This window comes from Callospermophilus lateralis, chromosome X, assembly GCF_048772815.1.
Source record: "Callospermophilus lateralis isolate mCalLat2 chromosome X, mCalLat2.hap1, whole genome shotgun sequence".
Taxonomy (NCBI): domain Eukaryota; kingdom Metazoa; phylum Chordata; class Mammalia; order Rodentia; family Sciuridae; genus Callospermophilus; species Callospermophilus lateralis.
In genome coordinates this window covers 86,228,422-86,246,170 of record NC_135325.1, presented here as the reverse complement: position 1 = coordinate 86,246,170, position 17,749 = coordinate 86,228,422, and the positions used below count along the sequence as shown (strand labels likewise).

Genomic DNA, 17,749 nt, shown 5'->3' with positions numbered 1-17,749 from the left:
CAGGGGTGAGAGGTGAAAGTAAGGATCTACAATGCTTGAGTAGTGGGCAGTCAGTTTGGTGGCTCCTTCAAGTGGGGCTTAGGGCAGAGTTAGGCTGTTGTTCCCACTCTGTCTCCTACCTGGCAGATTCACATTCAGTAAACCTCGTCCAAGGTTTTGCTTTCCCCATATTCAGTTAGACATGGTCAAGTGTAGTCTGAGAATATTAAATGGGAATTTCCAGAAATAAACAATTCATGTATATTATTTATTTATTTATTTATTTAGGGCAGTAGGAATTGAGCCCAGATGCAATTTAACCATTGAGCCAAATCCCCAGCCCTTTTCCTTGTTTGAGTCAGGATCTCACTAAGTTGCTTAGGGCCTAAGTTGTTGAGGCTAGTTTTGAACTTGCGATTCTCCTGCTTCAGCCTCCCCAATTGCTGGGATTATAGGCATGTGCTACTGTACCCAGCTTATTATTGTTTTTAATATCTTACTGTACTTAGTTTATAAATTAAACTTTATCATAGGTCTCTATGTGTAGGAAAAAAAACAATACACGTATGGTTCAGTACTATCTATGGCATCCACTTGGGGGGGGGTCTTGGAATATATCCCCTGTGGATAAAGGGGTACTATTGTACCCTTAGAGGAAAGTAGAGCAAGGTCTTTTCTGCCCTTCTGATCCAAAGTGACTGCTATTTTAAAATCACTTATCTATTGCTTCTCAGCCTTTGGGCTAAGATCGTGTGTAAAATCATTTATTTAAGACATGGACTTTATCAACAATCAGGTCTAAGTGCCTAAACACTAGGTAGGAAGAGAGGGCTCTTGAGAACTTCTCAGACTCTTCTTGCACAGGGGCTCAGCTTCAAGCACAGTAACAGTTGCCAATTAGAGGCCAAATCAAATTGAATACATCTATACCTATTTGGAGGTATAGATGAAACACTATACCTCCAAGTATACTGTTAATGGTTGAAGCTGGGGATGGCTAATAGAGTTCACAATACTATATTCTTTCTACTTTTGTGTATGTTTGAAATTTTTCATAATAAAAAGTTTGAAACTTCTTTTAAAGTCTGGTTGTATTCAAAGGGCTGCTTGGGGAGGGGTTCTTAAACCTCCTCCAAGCCACTTACCCATGGCCTTGTCTTTCCTACTGCTGAGGCTCTTGTTTGTATCTGGCTGACAGCTGAGCTTGAAGAATTTTTCTTTCCAAGAACTCATTTTGTCATTTTGTGTGTGTGTGTGTGTGTGTGTGTGTGTGTGTGTGTGTGTGATTTTGGTTTCTGTTTGTTTGGCTTCCATGTAGGCTCTTAGCCATGGAGTAGAATTTTTTCCCAATTGTCCTTCTCCAATTCTTTCTCATCCTACTTGGGAAACCTGTTTGCTACTCTGATAATTCTTGGTGCTTCATATTGGTAAAATCCCATCCAGAGTCCTAATTTCTTCAGCCTTTTTTCCAAATGGTGTGGGCCAGGAAGATCACTTTTTCCTACTCTATCTTGGAAGATAATATAGATGTCAGGGTGTCCATTCTTGGCCCTACTCAGCCAATTCCCAACTCTCACTTGATTCCATTTCCTGACTTTTCTATATCACAGCCTCATCTGAAAGGCCAATTTCTCTTCAGGAAGGAGAAAAATTTAACAGGTGGGCTTTCTGGGAGACAGAAGACTATTTGTCAGTTCAGCATTCTGGGTGCCATGCAGTGAATCACTCTTCTCCCTGAGCTTTCCTTAGGTCACAAAGGGCATTGCCCAAAGGTCCTCTGTGATGGGTAGTAACAAACTTAGGTATGAAATTGTCTTCTGGGAGCTGGCTGAGCATATCATTATGAATTTTCTAGGGAGGGAGTGCCTTGGGTCCTCCTCTAGTACAGGCCACATACAAAGCTACTGGGCCAAGATAAAAGAGTTACTTACATAAGCCAGGGGCTGCTTGTCTTGAAGAAGCAGGAACTTGTGATTCTGTTCTGGCCCAGCATATTCAAGAACAAGAGCAAAGTGCTCAATGTACCTCAGGGAGAGGCGGTCCTGTAATGTCACCATTACATCCTGTGGAAGAAAAAGAGCCTTGAGAGGGTGATCTTTTTTGGCTTTAATTGACTCACAATCATGTAAGGAGGGGATTGAAAGCCAAGCACAGTAGTCCCATGGAGAAGGCTGAGACAGACACCAGCCTTTATTGTGGCCCAGGTACTGGGCTCCATGAAGGCTGCCCAGTGGCCTGGGCCCTGGAGAACACCACAGGTACAAGGGATGGAGGCAGGCATTCCAGAAACTCCCCAGGTGAATCGTATGGCAAAAGAAGGTCATGTCCATCTCTCCCTCCCTCCCTTCCTTCCTCCCTTTCTCCTTCCATTTGACAAACTATTCCCTGAGTGCCAGGCACTGTGTTGGTTCTCCCCTTATCTCTTATAAGTCAGAATGCCCACTCGAGTTTATGTGTCAGCTCTTTCCTTTAGGAATTAGCAAAAGCTACATTTCTATAATTAAAAAAGTATACTATTTCCAGATTCATAATCTAATTCAAATGACTTCAGTTACTGGCAAAATGTTCATTTTTGACCATTGCTGGCTTTTAGAGACAATCAATTTAGCAACTTGAAAAATGTGTCCATGCAGAGGAACTGTGTCACGTGTCTGGTTTACAGTCATAAATCTGACTACTTCTGGGCTCCGTCTGCTCTGCTGCCCTACTTTTAATACTAGGGCGTCTGGAAACATATTGGTGGGGGCTGTCCAAATGTCAGTTTGGAGACTTCTGCCATCTATTTGTTGTGACTTCAGCATATCCGCTGGGTTCCAGTGTGTGTGTTCAGCATCTCTCAGCCCGCAAAGGCTGGAAAGAAGCAGGCTTGGGAATGCAAAGCTACCTGACAGCCAGCACTGCCAAACAAGCCCTTCAATGAACACAGAAAGGCGTTCAGCCATTTAAATAGTAGGCTGGAAATTGGTGGGTACTTGAGAGGATCTCTTTGTGTTATCCAAGTAGTCACAGAGGCACCAGTGTTGCTGGAGCTCTGGCAGGGACAGATGAGGTTTTCTTTGCAGTTCAGCTGCACTGGGATTGTGGACAGCCAAGCCAGCAATTGCCAACTGGTGTTACAAGTGTAATGGTCCCTGTGCCAGGCTGTCAATTCACCCAGGTACCTCTCTGGGACAAGTGGCTTGGCAGCCTGTCAAAGTTCCAATGAATAGCCAGTGCACCCTTACTGAAGTCAGAGTGAGACTGCAAGTGAGGAGAACACTGCTGTCCTGGAAGGCTGGGGCTATGGAGAAGCCATGGTAGCAGTGACATGTTGGAGGAAGAATACTCCGAGAAGCCTCCAAGGGGAAAGAGAGGGGGTAAACACTCCACTGTGGAGACAAGCTACAATGTGCATAGCAACCCATGAACAAACACCAGGGAAGATTTTGACACAATAAGATATCCACATCTGGAGGAGTAGACATTCAGATACCCAGGGTTGGCCTAATTAGTTCTGTTTCACTGGTCCCTCCCATATCCTGAGACCTTCAAGAGCTAAGAGACCATCCCATGACTCCCTAAGGAGTACATTTTGATCCTAATTCTCTGGGGGACCTGCCTAGGCCTAAGCCTTCCAAAGAAAGCTTTGATTCAATTAACATGGATTAAGTACTATAAATTGTACCCAAGATGCTACTGGAACTTTGAGAAGCATACTTCTTGATCATTCATGAACTATCCCCTCCCCCTGCAGAACATTTAGTGTCTCTGACCTTCAGACACTAAACACTAGTGGCATGACAAATCATTGGGATAATACAAAACTCCCTTGGACATTTCCAAAAGCTTTCTAGGAATGTGTAGTTCTTACCCTGCTGGAAAACTACTGGCAAGGCCCATTCCAGGCATCTGTTATCTCTCTTTTGCAAACATTTACTATCCCAGGGGCTTTTATATTTATAGGGTTGTCTTGGCCCCAGTGTGGGAACCACAGGTTACCTATGGGTCAAAGCAGGTTTTCTGGGTAGGTGCTATAGCTACCCAGCAGTTTGGGCAGCATTGATTGCATTAAAACATTAATTCTGGGGATGATATTTTCTTTCTGGAAATAGTCTGGAAGAAGCAGAACAGATATTTCTGTCCTATAGTAGAGTGAACCTTGGGGCAAATCATATCATGGCTTATACTCCTAGGCACTAAGAGAATCAGTAGGACTTTCTGATACCTGGCTGATCTGTTAACAATCACAGTTTTATTAATTGCTCTTCCTGTGTAAATAACAGCCAGGACTGAGGGTGTAGCTCAGTGGTAGTGTGCTTGTCTAGCATATGCAAGGCCCTGGATTTTATCCCTAGAACTGGAAAAAAAAAAGCCAAAGCAGTTGTGGCCAGACTTTTTAAATCTTGATTTGGTGCTTAAGATGTGGTTGTTATTTAAAAAGCAAAGCATGGCTCAGCTAATTTCCCAAGAGACTGCATTTGTTTATTTCTGTGTGTAAACTTGTGTAGGTGTTATTGTATCAATATAAATTGCTTTTGCTTTATAAATGGCTTAATGATCTTCACACTCCTTAGTTCCTAAGAGTCCTGAATGACCCTGTGTTACATGAACATAAAGCAGGTGACAAGCAGATGCGTACCCATGTGCCCACACACATTTTGACAATTATAGTCCACAATTGAGCATGCAAATTTCCACCATCAGCCATATCTGAAGACTATGCATTTTTGCATCAGGAGCTCAAAGGCCACCAGCAGTAGCAGCATGTGCAGTCTCAGAGGAATGTGAGACAAACAGCTGTGTGTCCTCTGCAGAGGGCAATGTTGACCCAGGAGAGGAGACTCTGAAGGTACCTTAACAGTGGTCCGGCCATCAAATGTGAATGACTTGATCTGCCCGTTCTCTAAGAAAACCTTCAGGACGTTGGGGATGAGGAGGAGAGCTTCCTTCTTCATCATTTTCTATGAACAGGCAAGGAAAAGTCAAGGAGAAGGCTCATTTAGAAGGAGGGGGAAGCCAGAGAAGGGTATGGAAAGGAAGGGACAGAAGGTTAAGGAGACAGAGAGTCAAAGGGACGGCAGGGCAGAGACAGAGAAAAAAGATCAACAATAATGTTATGTGGAGACAGAGCCAAATTCCCTAAAGACATTGGAAAATATCAAAAGTTCATCTCTCATATGACATCACAGTGCACTTGCATTCTCCTGTGATTCAAAGTGTGGCAGCTTTGGGCAGTGCTTGGCCCATTTGAGACCACTGTATACAATCTGAAGGCTTCCTTTGGAGCCCAGCTCACTCATCTCAGCTTATCTCCTATACCTCCATTTCCACCAGGTCCTTCACAAGCCAAGACCGCTTCTCAGTCTGTGCCTTTGCTCTACTGTTTCTGCCCTTCTATGGCATCTTTATCCCTCTCTGACCTGGCCCCTGCCTACCTCTCTGGAGTCATGTCTTACCATTCTTGATATCTTCATCTCTAATAATTCTTTGTCCTTCAGGGACTATTTTGTTTCCTACAGGATACTCAGCAACTCTGACCTTGAGACACTAAATGACAATAGCATGAAAAGTCAGTGGGATGATACAAAACATCCCCATATGGTTCCAAAGCTCTTGGAGGGTGGGCAGTACTGATGTTGATAAGAACCACTGGCAAGGCCCCTTTTCAAACACCTGATAACCAAATAGTGACAGTTTTCCTGGTCCAGTGTTTTCTTTATTTATAGAGTGGTGCATGTTAATTTCTCAATAAAAAATTCATTAAATAAAAGCTATTCATTCTGCTTTCCTCTTTTCCTTCTTGGCAAACTCCTATTCATCCTTCAAAACCCACCTTAAATATGTATTCTATAAAGGCTTGGTTCAATATCATCATATACTTGAACCTTGTCTCCCCATATGTTCCTATAGCAACCTGTACACACCTTTCTCAGTGTCTGCATACACACACACACTCACACACATGGTTTCTCTAATAATCCACATGTACCATAATATATGTATGTATATTCAAATATATATATATATATGAAATTAGAAGTGGGCTAGGAGTTGATTCAATCATTCCATAAGTGCTCATTTTTTTGTGTGTGGTGGTGCGGGGGATTGAACCCATGGCCTTGCATAGGCTAAGCAAGTTCTTTACCTCTGAGCCACATCCCCAGTCCAATAAGTGCTCATATTTTTGAAGACTATTTGTCTTTCATAATCAAACAGTAAACTCAGAGTACAATGACCATGTCTGTTCATCTTTGTAATTCCAACACCGAACTGGGTTCCTGGCACACACTTGGTTCTTAACAAATGGCTGCTAAATGAATGAGCAGTAGGTGCTTACTTGAATAATTAGACTCATCAAGAGGATCCAACCATTTCTCTGGGCCAGTATCATCAGTTTTCTATAGAAACTCACAGGCTGAATAGATGGCCAGACTTCTTGATTCAGAGGGCATTCACTAAGCCTCTCCTCTCTATTAGCCCTATGCTAAATCCCCAGGATGGTGACAGCAAAAATGGAGGACTTGAGTCCAGCCTTACACTATTGTTATAGTGACCCAACATTCACATACCTTATGAAACCAAACCAAACCAATAGCATAATATGGTTAAGGTTTCCTAGATAAGCTGCACTGGGTTTTGATTCTCAAGGAGATGGTAGATGTGGATTATTAGAGAAACCAGATGAGAACAGTGATTGGTCACAGACAAAGCATTTCCACAGAAATAAATAAGTTCTCCGGACTTGGAGTACTGGCTGGCAGTGGTAGGAATCAAGAGTCAAGTGTGTCTGGGGTCAAGCCAAGGTGGGCGGTGATGGGATATTAAGTTGGAAAAGTGTGACTCCCTGATCCTGAGATGACTCTCTCCTGCCAAGCCCAGAGGCCCCGAAGCCCTAGGCTGATGACGCTCAGCGGTGGCAGGTTTTATTTAGCACACTGGGTTGGACTCAGATAATTACTTAATTGATTTTGCTTAAAAATAGAGTTGACAAGAAACGCCCACAGGATTTATTTTTGCTCTGGCTGCTTAATAAAGCCTTGGAACACAAGGGGAAAGGGATGATAGGACAGCCCGGAGTCACCTGGACTTGGACTCACCCAGGTCCCAACAGGCTGCTATGGTCCACACCAGTGGCAGTGGTGCAGTGGGCATTGTTATGACTTTACATGATTTCCTGAACATAGAGAGATCTAGAAGATTGATGTGTGTCCCTCTCCAGATAGGAGTCTCAAACCACACTTGGTGGCCTGTCCAGGAGAAAGAGAATTAACTCTGGATTGGTTGTAGCTACTACTGTGCTTTCAGGTTGGGCTGGAGTGAGGTCTTGATTCTGCCTGTGGCCTACCTGGGAGGTATGGAGAAGGGAGTCATAGTGGAGGAAAGACAGTGGAGAAGGGAAAGAGGAAGTGAAAAGGAGAGAAGGAAGAGAAAAGGAGGAGAAGGGAGATCTTTGAGGGAGATCTGTACTGGGTGTCCTGGCCTCAGTTGATTCCTATGTAATGTTGACAAGGGATAGTCCATACTTTCCAGATTCAAGTCATATGTCCTTGGGGTATCCAAGGATTCAAGACACACATGTCCCCTTGGTGACTTGGACCTCAGGATCTGCTCCACCCTATCTGCAGGAGCTCCCCCTTCTCCCTCTTCTCTCTGTGAACCAACTCCTGTTACTCTTCAATCTTTTCTTCCAAGATTGAGATGGATCTCATCTACCAATTATTCAAATAGCTTGCCAGTGGGGTCTGTTGTTTTTTCCAGCCTTTTTCATACAGGGATAGAGGAGGGTGCGTGCTAGGTTTGGAGATGAGTATCAGGGAAATGGAGATGGAAGACAACTGTGTCCTCTATCCTTTCTTCTGAGTGCCTTTATAGAAGCGCCTGGCATTCTGCTATTTTCCTGATCATTTTCCTGCTTGTTCTGGGCTTGCTATCTTCTCTCAACAATTGTAGCTGTGCCTCAGTACGTAAATGCTAAGGGCCCCTGACAGCTCAGCCTGTCACTGCCTACAAAAGCATACAAGAGCCTGCTAGCTCCAGTTATCCCTATCCACTGGGATGTCACCAACTTCCACAGATTCCTAGGGGACTTTGGCCGAGATCCATGACGGCTGGACACACATCTTTTTGCTCTCCATTCACCTCTTCTCATCTGAAGCAGACAGCTGACTGCCTGTAAACATCACAATGCAGTGAGAAACACTGTGGGCTGGCCAGTACCCCCCAGATCGGCAGCTGCATGACATGGGCTGTCAAATACTACTGCTTTTCAATATGCTACTGCCCAGCAATGGGTTCTCTATTGTCTCAACTGAGTTGCTTGTCCCCCAACACTACTGAGAGGTATCCAGTGGTAGGGAACAGTTATTTACTTTGCATCCCTTGTGGGGCTGGGAACACAGCAAGTGCCTAATAAAAACCTCGTGATTTAAGAAGAGCCTGAATTATTTCCCCTCGGCAGATTTGCCCATCACCACAGTCTTCTCCAGTCAAGATGTGGAGTTGCAGGAGCACTTCAATGTGAAGAGAGCTCAATTTCACCAGCTGCTTGTTCTCTGGATCTTCAGAAAATCATTACTTCCTTCCTGCTTCTATCAAGTAGCCAAAAGATGTTTATGGAGCACTTGCTCTTGAGTGAAAGCTATTGTACTAGGGACAGAAATTTCTCTGAGCACCAAGAGCATCCTGAGTGAATCAATGTATGATTCTTCTCCAATGCCTAAGGCCTCTCTGAATGCTGCACACTTCTTTCCACTCACTATCCACTCACAGCACCAGGATCCTCCTGCTCCAACCCTTTCTGAATGCCATCCACTGAGAGGAGCCCCAGAGTGAGACCTTGACAGCCAAGATGACTCTGGCCAAGGGCTGAGAATAGGGAGTTGAGACTATACTTACTGCGTCTATTTCTCCAACTGCCACCTGCTCAGAAAATCGGACCTTCACAGGATTGGACCTCAGCTTGGCCTTCTTCGCAGCACTGATGAAGGCAGATTTGGGGGACTGCAAAAATAACACAGAGAGCTGGTAAGTTCTCCATCCCTGGGAGAAACTTGACTTTGTCACATCATAGTTAAGATGTTTTAGTACAGTTGCACTTTGCCTTACTGATCATGAAATCAATAAATAAGTATTGATTACCTACTAGGTGCAAGGAATCTGCTAAGGATCATCTCTCTATGTGATTGGTGCGTGGTGCAAAAGCTGAACATGAATCCAAATTTGGGTAAATTGAATCCCATTATTAATGCTATAAGCCTAGGGGAGTTTGCAAAAATTCTTTAGTAATAACATATATTGAATTTTTATATATTTGGTTTCCTTAATATGGGATATGCCTAAATGGTGGATTTTATTACATCTGAATACAAGCTTCCCAAAGGAGTTACAGAAATGATCATATTCATTTCACAGCTATGCCCTGCCCCTAGGAAGGAGGCACATAACAAATATTTTTTAGATGTGGGAGAAAGGAGATTCAGCACTCCAAAATGACTCATCTAGTTTCCACACTACTCAGGAATAGAGATATGAGAGATTTAACCCAGGTCTCCTGGATTTCTACTTCTGGGTTCTACCATTTTGTTTATCCAATTTTGTAAGAAATGCTCAAAGAATCAGCTAAGTTCTGTAGTTCTAGAAAACTCTCCCAAAAATTCAGCAGGAAGTATGATTAAGAAACACTTGAAATTACAGCCAGACCTCCATATCCACAGGTTCTGCATCCTTGGATTCAACCAACCACAGATCAAAAATATTTAAAAAAATTGCATTTACACTGAACATTTACAGATCTTTTTCTTGTCTTTACTCCCTAAATAATATAGTATAACAACTACTTATAAAACACTTACATTGTGTTTGGTATTATAAGTAATCTAAAGATGATTTAAAGTATACAGGAGGATGTGGGTAGATTATATAAAAATACCGTGCAATTTTATATAAGGGAATTGAGCACACAAAGATTGGGTATCCATGTGGGGAGATGGGGGGGTTCTAGGAACCAATGCCCCATGAATACCAAGGTGATTTTTAGATCCCAGACAATCTAGCAGCCAGGAAACACATATGGAAGGCATCCTCATTTCTTTATGGACATTTATTCATTTGACAAATTTAGGAAGGTCCTACTATGTATGTACCCCAGACACTGTTGAACAAAAACAACAAAAACTTCCTGGCCTTATGGAGTGTCCATTCCATCAGGGCCAGACAGATGAAGAACAAGTGTCTTGAAGGTAGCAAATAAGGACTATAGTAGTCTCCCCTTGTCCATAGTTTCAATTTCTGCCACTTCAGTTCCCATGGTCAAACTCAAGTTGAAAATACTAAATGGAAAATTCCAGGAATAATTCATATGTTATAAATATATTGTTACACTTGTTCTATGATTAGTTACTGTTGTTAACCTTGTACAATGCCTAATTTATAAATTTAGCTTATCATAGATGTATAGGAAAATAGTAAATTTATAGTTCAGTACTATTCACTGTTCCGGGTATCCACTGAGGAGAGTCTTGGAACATATTCCCTGCAGATGGGGGGTGCTACTATATGAAGAAAACTAAAGCACGGTAATGAACTACACAAAAGAATGTGTAAGAGAGGATGGGAGCGGTAGGGGTGTTACTTTAGCAATTTTGAAGCCTATAATACATTATTATTAACGAGTCACCCTGCTGTGCAATAGATCTCAAATAGATCTTCAATGTGAAGAGAGCTCCTGATACTTCGTATTTGAACAGCATCTCTCTGTTGCCTCCTTTTGTCCCAGCATCTGGTAAGCACCGTCTGCTCTGCTTCTATGAGTGAGATGTTTTCAGATCTCACATATAAGTGTGATCATGCTCAGACGAGCAGCTGGGAGTTGGGTCATGTAGGGTCTTGTAAGCCCGGGTGAGAACTTCAGATTTCACTCCAATGGCCAGTTTTGAGCAGACAGTGTCTGATGTGCATTTTAAAAGATGTCTCTGGCTTCCATGTGGAAAATAGAGTGTGTGTTTGGAAGGGTGGGGCAGAGACAGTGTAGGAAGACCAGTTAGGCATGTCAAACTGTAATACTGTAACTGTATTTGTAATACAATTAAAATATGATGGCGGCTTGGCTGGGATGGTTAATAATGGAGATGATGAAAAGTGGGTTATTTCAGGATATAGTTTGAACACTAAGCCAAGATCATATGTTGATGGGGTGGATATGGGGTGGATAGAAGAATGGGGTTTCCATTTACTGAGATGAAGACTAGGGGCAAATCAGGTTTGGAGCCACTTCAAACCCCTTCCCCCAAGGGCCTTGCCATGGAGAGACTGTGAGTCCTACAATTAGGAATTTCTTTGTTATGGCCCTTGCAAGGGTCTCTGACAGCTGGAAAGACAATAAATTAAGCTATTATATGCCATTTACACTGTGGTTGGGATTCATTTGCCAAATCAGCCATAGGAGTTGCAGGGCCATAAGATAAAGACACACCAGAAACAAAGGTCCTTATCTGGTCATGGGCCTCTGGCCCAGCTCTGGTCGGAACCAGCAATCTCATTCCTTACAGAGGGCAGATTACAAAAAGCCACTTGTTCTACCTGAGTCCAGCAGGAACTTGAGCAGTGAGTCTTGGTCCTGGCTGCACAGTAGAAATGCTTAGAACTTTTAAAATTTCCAGGGTCCAGGTCCCACCCCAGACCAATTACATCAGAAGTCCTCGTGTTGGCCAGGCACAGTAACGCATACCTGTAATCCCAGCAACCCCGGAGGCTGAGACAGGAGGTTTGCAATTTTGAGGCCAGCCTCAGAAATTGAGCAAGGCCCTAAGCAACTTAGTGTTACCCTGTCTCAAAATAAAAAGGGCTGGGAGCTGCTCTTTGTGCATGCCTGAAATCCCAGTGACTCAAGAGGCTCAGGCAGGAGGATTGCAAGGTCAAAGGCAGCTCAGCAACTTAGTGAGGCCCTGTGTCAAAATAAAAAATAAAAAGGGGCTAGGGATCTCACTCAGTGGTTAAACACTGTTGGGTTCAATCGCCAGTACCAAAACAAATAAACAAACAGCTGGGGTTGAGGCCAAAACATCAGTATTATTTTTTAAAGCTTCTGATGATGTCAAGGTGCAGCTAAGACTGAGAACTGCTGAGCTAAAGGAACCTTAGACTTATCCTGAGCCATGGAGGCAATTTGTTGGCAGCTGACGATATGGCGCAATGAAATCCAGGGCTGGGAGATGGTTGTAGAGAGTGATTACAGTATCGATTGTTCATGGAGTCAATAAATGCCTTTGTGTGTTGCACAGCCGGGTGCTCAAATCCAGGGTGGGGGCTGCAGGCTGATGCAGAAGTAATGGGAAGGGGCAAGACAGAAATATCTGTAGTTCTGCTTAGCCAGTGCTGTTTGACTCCATCTCCACAGTCACCCGACTTCCCACCAAGGTGCCACAGACAATGGGTGGGTGGAATCTTTGTTGTACCTGACAGCAACCCTCTCACTTCTCTGTGATCATCTGCCATCAGATGGCTCCATGGCATAGTGTGGAGCAAGGCATCTCTAGAGACCTGAATGGGTCATGCAGTACACTCTTCATCTAAATTTTTTTTTTTTTAGTTGTTGATGGACACAATGGCTTTATTTTATTTATTTATTTTTATGTGGTGCTGAGGATCAAACCCAGGGCCTCACCTTCAGTGGTAGAGGCAAGCACTTTACTACTGAGCTACAACCCCAGCACCCTACCCTTCATTTTTATATGTGAAACAGAGGCCTAGGAAGAAGGTATGGTTCATCCAAAGTACCAAAATAATTGAAGAGCAGAGCTGAAACTAGAACCCGGAGTTCTTGAACCTTGGATTAGTGATTGTCTCCCCACAGCAGGCTGAAGCTGGAAGTTTATTCCTTATCTTTCATCCACTGATTCTGGTTGCACCTTGGTCTAATTTAATGATTTCGAACAGATGAAGAACCCCAACTGGTATCCTTTTATGTATTCCCCCACAGTGGAGGGGAACAGCATTTTTGTTCTTCCTCCCCCAAATCCTAAATTAAATTCTGTCCTGGAGATGTTTTGTTTCAATCACTATAAAACGATAGATTCAGATATTTACAGGAGCAAAACCACAAAGGAGGAAGTGGATTTGCCAATATTTTCAGGGATTATAATCATTTCTGGTGTCTGTTTCAGAGCTATTTTTAGCTTGTTTATGCCTCATTCCTCATTGACCCTTGTCTTGTTGGTCTCTAAGACACCATCATATTCTCAGTCTTCAGCCTCGATTGCTAATGGTGACTCACACATTGCCAGCCAGTCTCTGCTAGATGTCACGGAGTCATGTCTAGCCTTATGCTTAGACACACAGGTGGGGCCTGTCTTACTGGGGGACATAAGGCAGCTCTCAAAGGTCTCCCTGTCCTGAAGTATCATCAAAGCTCAGCTGTGGGGCCTGAAATTCTTAATACTAGAATCACTCCTTTGAATTAAAATATTGAGAATTGGGAAAGCCCAGATCAAAATGCAAATGAGATATCAGGGAAGGGTGACAAACACTTAGGTCCTAGCAAATGGCTGGACAGCATGGGCCAAAACTTGCCCAACTATCTGTTTTTGTAAAGAAAGCTGTAATTGGAACATGGCAGGCTGTGACCTTCACTTATATATTGACTGAGGTTGCTTTGGGGTTACCTCCATTGGTCTGAAAAGTCAAAAATATTTACCATATGTCCCTTTATGAAAAGTTTGCTGACCCCTGCACTAACTTATTAGTAATGTGCTAATCCACTGCTTCTAAAACTTGCCCAAAGAATCGAACCACTGGGGAGTGTTTGTTAAAATACAGAAGCCTAGGCCCAAATTAGACTTAAAAAGGCAGAATCCCTGGGAGAGTGGGGCCCAGGAATCTATATTGGTGAAGATGTCCTAACCCATTAAGCACAGATTAATTGAGTGCCTTAAAGCTGGGGCATCTGAGCTCTTAACTGACCCTATTTTCCTCCAAGCAGCTGGGAGTCTCATTTTGCAACAGGCACCCTTTCTGGCTAAAATGAATTTTGGCTTGAAACACAGGAGTAGAATTGCTAAGTACCTCTGGGGCCACTGCAAGCCCCTTGAAGTAAATATGAAGCCAGCAGCTAGGTGGAATAAGGAATTGGAGAGACAGCCTGCTTCTCCCTCAGGGATGAATTTAGCAGCTGGTGATTCTTTGACCATTTTTTTAATTTGGTGGCTCTATTAGTACAGATTTCAGAGCTGTGATCATTCATATCTTGGCCAAAGTCAGGTATATGGTCAAACCTTTTCATGCAAGATAGGAACCCACTTTCTTAAAGTTTTATTTTTATTAATACATAATAATTGTACATATTTATGGGGTACAATTTGATGTTTTAACATGTTTTGTTTTAGTCAGCTATTTACTGCTGTGACTGAAGGATCCAACCAGCACAGGTTTACTTAGGGGCTCACAGTTTCAGAGGTCTCAATCCATAGACAGCAGTCTCTATTCCTTGGGGCTCGAGGTGAGGCTAAGCATCATGGTGAGAGAGTGTGGCAGAGGGAAGCAGCTCACAGCAAGGTAATCAAGAAGCACAGAGTCTCCACTTGCAAGATACAAATATATACCCCAAAGCCATGCCCTAATTCCTACCTCCTCCAGCCACACCCTACCACTTCAGTTAATCCCCATCAGAGGATTAATTCAGTGATTGGGTTAAGACTCACACAACCCAATCTTTTCTCCTCTGAGCCTTCTTGCATTGTTTCATGCATGAGCTTTTGGGGGATACCTCACATCCTAACCATAATATATACATTGTATAATGATTAAATCAGGGGAATCAGCAAATCCACCTCAAACTTTTATCGTTTCTTTGTGATGAGACCATTTAAGATAATCTCTTCTAGCTCTTTTGAACTATACATTATTATTAACTACAGTCACCCTACTGTGGAACAGAACAGCAGAATATATTCCCCTTATCTAACTGTGAAATTTAAAAAAGTTAATCTCAAGGAGTAGAGAGCTAAATGGTGGTTACCAGAGGATAGGGAAGGTAGGGGGATTGGGAGAGGTTGGTTCACAGCCCCACTTTGATTACTGTAAATGGAGGGCACTCAGGTTCCTGCCTGAAGCTTTGATGGTTTTCTGATTTTGCCTTTTTGCTGGCTCATTGTCTTTGACACCTGAGCCTACTTACAATCAATTCCCATAGCAACCATTGTGGGCATCTAGGATAATGGAGGGCGGTCATGGTTTCACCAGGCCATTGATGAGGGTACCAGGCAGCCTTTCTTCCTTCACTCAGGACTGTCTGGCGATGAACCCGACTTCCAAGGCCTCCCATAAGCCACACTTCACTCTAACCTCCTCCTTCACCTATCTCCAATATCACCTTCTGTTGCATTTGGTGGTTCTGCCTACAGTTTTGTGCACACAGTGGGTTTATTCCCATTTCTGGATTCACTTCATGCCTTTCCCCTCCCCTCCTTATCTTTCACAGCCCCCTACCCTCACCCTTTGCAGTACTGGGGATTGAACCCTGGGCCAGTACTTTTATTTTTTTATTATTATTTTTGAGGCAAAATTTCACTAAATTGCTGAAGCTCCAAGTCTCTGGGATTACAGATGTGCATCACCACACTTGGCTCCAGTGTCCCTTTTGACCAGCTAAATGCCATTTCTCTTTAAAAACTTAGTTCAGGTTCTACCTTGGTCTTAAATCCTTCCCTAATCCCTCCATTCTCCTCCCTGGATTTCCTGCAGTATCCCTATTAATCCACACTGATATAGCTTATCTCCCCCATCAGATTGTACAAGAAGAGATTATATTTTATATTAGCATTTCTCCCCCTAGTACTAAGCACACAGTAAGCACAACATAAAATATATTAATTGATAGCTAAGATTAATAATAAATTAGTTCATTAATTCAGCAAATATGGTTTGAGTACCTACCATCTGTCAAAAACACTATACCTCAAGAAGCTGTGTGCAAAACCAGTTCTTCTGTAGTGGTTTCCATTATTTTGTATTTCCCACTGGGCAAGTGGCTCCAAGCACTGGGGATTCAGGCTCTTTTGGTATAGGCTAAGTTTTCAGTTTCAGAAAACTAGGATTTCCTTTGAAGGGATTGTCTGGACCTGCTTTACCAGAGCCATTCTAGGTGACAACCCAGTATTTTGTTTATCTATTTTAAAATATTTATTGAGAACCTACTATGGACCAAGGTCTAAGTGTACCAAGACTTGTAAATATTCAGTCACTCACAGGAAACAGTTGGTCACTCAAAGATTAAGGAACACTTGTAGATACACAGAGGCTTAGTAAGTGCCTATGTAGTATGAGTTGAGGAGTCCTAGGAAAGGACACTGAAAATAGCCCCACAATGATCTTCCATGGTACAAATAACTCTGCTAAAAGGAAAATGTCAAATGAAAGATTTCACATCAGAATCATTTGCGGGAACCTTTTCAAGAGCCCCATTTTCAGATTCTGATTCAATTAGTAAGGGTTAGATCCTGAGTATCCATAGTTTTAAGAGCTGCTCGGGTGGTTCTAATGAATAGCCAGGACCAAGAACCATTACAACTGTATGCAGCAGTAGGTATTAGACCATTATCAGTTATGGAATATAGGAGCAGGAAGAAGCCTTAGAGATTATCTAGTCTGGTGTTTATTAAATTCTACTGGTCATCAGAATCATCTGGGATCTTATTACAAACATTGATTCCTAGGTCACATCCTAGATACATCAGGAGGCTGTTTTCTGGAATAAATGGTAATCAAGCTTATTTATGGCAAGAGTTCAGTAAGAGGCAATAGTTTCCTTAAACCCATGAGGAGCAAAATGCCTGTGATGGACACAGTACTATTTTCTGTGATGCAGGAATATAACACTGAACAGGTTGGGGGCTGTCAAGAAAATTTCACTATACCTTGAGAGAGAAGATTCAAGATTCTCAGTCAAGTCTTGTTAGTCACGATAGTTCCATACAGTGACTGTGTACACTGAATTAGTAAATACTGAACTGTTGTTCCAGATTTCATACAGGGTATAATCTTACCCCACCCCCAAACAACTCACCCTGGTATTCTGTGTGTATGCATGTGGTACTGGGAATGGAACTCAGAGTCTTGCACATGCTAAGCAAGTGCTCTACTACTGAGTCACATCCTTAGCCTTTATTATTATTATTATTATTTTTTGAGACAAGGTTTCACTAAGTTGTCCAGGCTAGCCTCCAACTGGCAATCCTCCTATTTTAGCCTCTGGAATAGCTGGTGTTACAGGCCTGCCTGGTAACTTATCCTGGCAGATTCTTTTTTCTTTGTTTCACAAGAGAAAATGAGGATCACAAATATTAAGTGACTTGACTGTGGCTGTGTCACACACAGGTACCAGAGCGGGGATTCAAACCCCATCCAACTGGCCCCAGAATGGGAGCGTCTCACTACCCTGCACTGCCCCCTACAGTTTCCATCCTCTGGGCATCTCCATATGAAAGCTGACTCAAGAAGGCTGGGTGTTGTCTTGTTTGACTTTACCTGGGAACTGTGTGCACTGGGCAACTCAAATTTTTCATGCTCTGTGCATGTCTGCAAAGGACAAGGAAGGTGCTGTGATTATTGATTTTGTAGGTTACATATAAATTTTAGCAAGTAGGCAAATTTGCAAACACAGAATCTGTCGATAATGAACACATATGCAAGGCTGCCATTCAATTGGAATGCGCTAGAATGGCCACACTGGTTGTAAAATATTAAAAGTTTTTTTTCACACTGGTTGTAAGTAGATGCTGCCCTAATTTCCTGGGTGCCA

At 42.8% G+C, this 17,749-nt stretch overlaps 1 protein-coding gene across 1 annotated transcript in view; it reads right to left on the bottom strand.

The window, feature by feature from the left end:
• Frmpd3 (FERM and PDZ domain containing 3) overlaps nt 1-17,749 on the bottom strand; it is a 68,252-nt gene that overhangs the window by 38,229 nt on the left and 12,274 nt on the right. The window contains exons 4-6 of the mRNA XM_077107498.1: nt 8,854-8,958; nt 4,812-4,919; nt 1,911-2,042 (exon numbers count right to left, since the gene is read on the bottom strand). Of these exons, the coding sequence (XP_076963613.1) occupies nt 1,911-2,042; nt 4,812-4,919; nt 8,854-8,958 (345 nt within the window). The remainder of the gene's footprint in view (nt 1-1,910; nt 2,043-4,811; nt 4,920-8,853; nt 8,959-17,749) is intronic.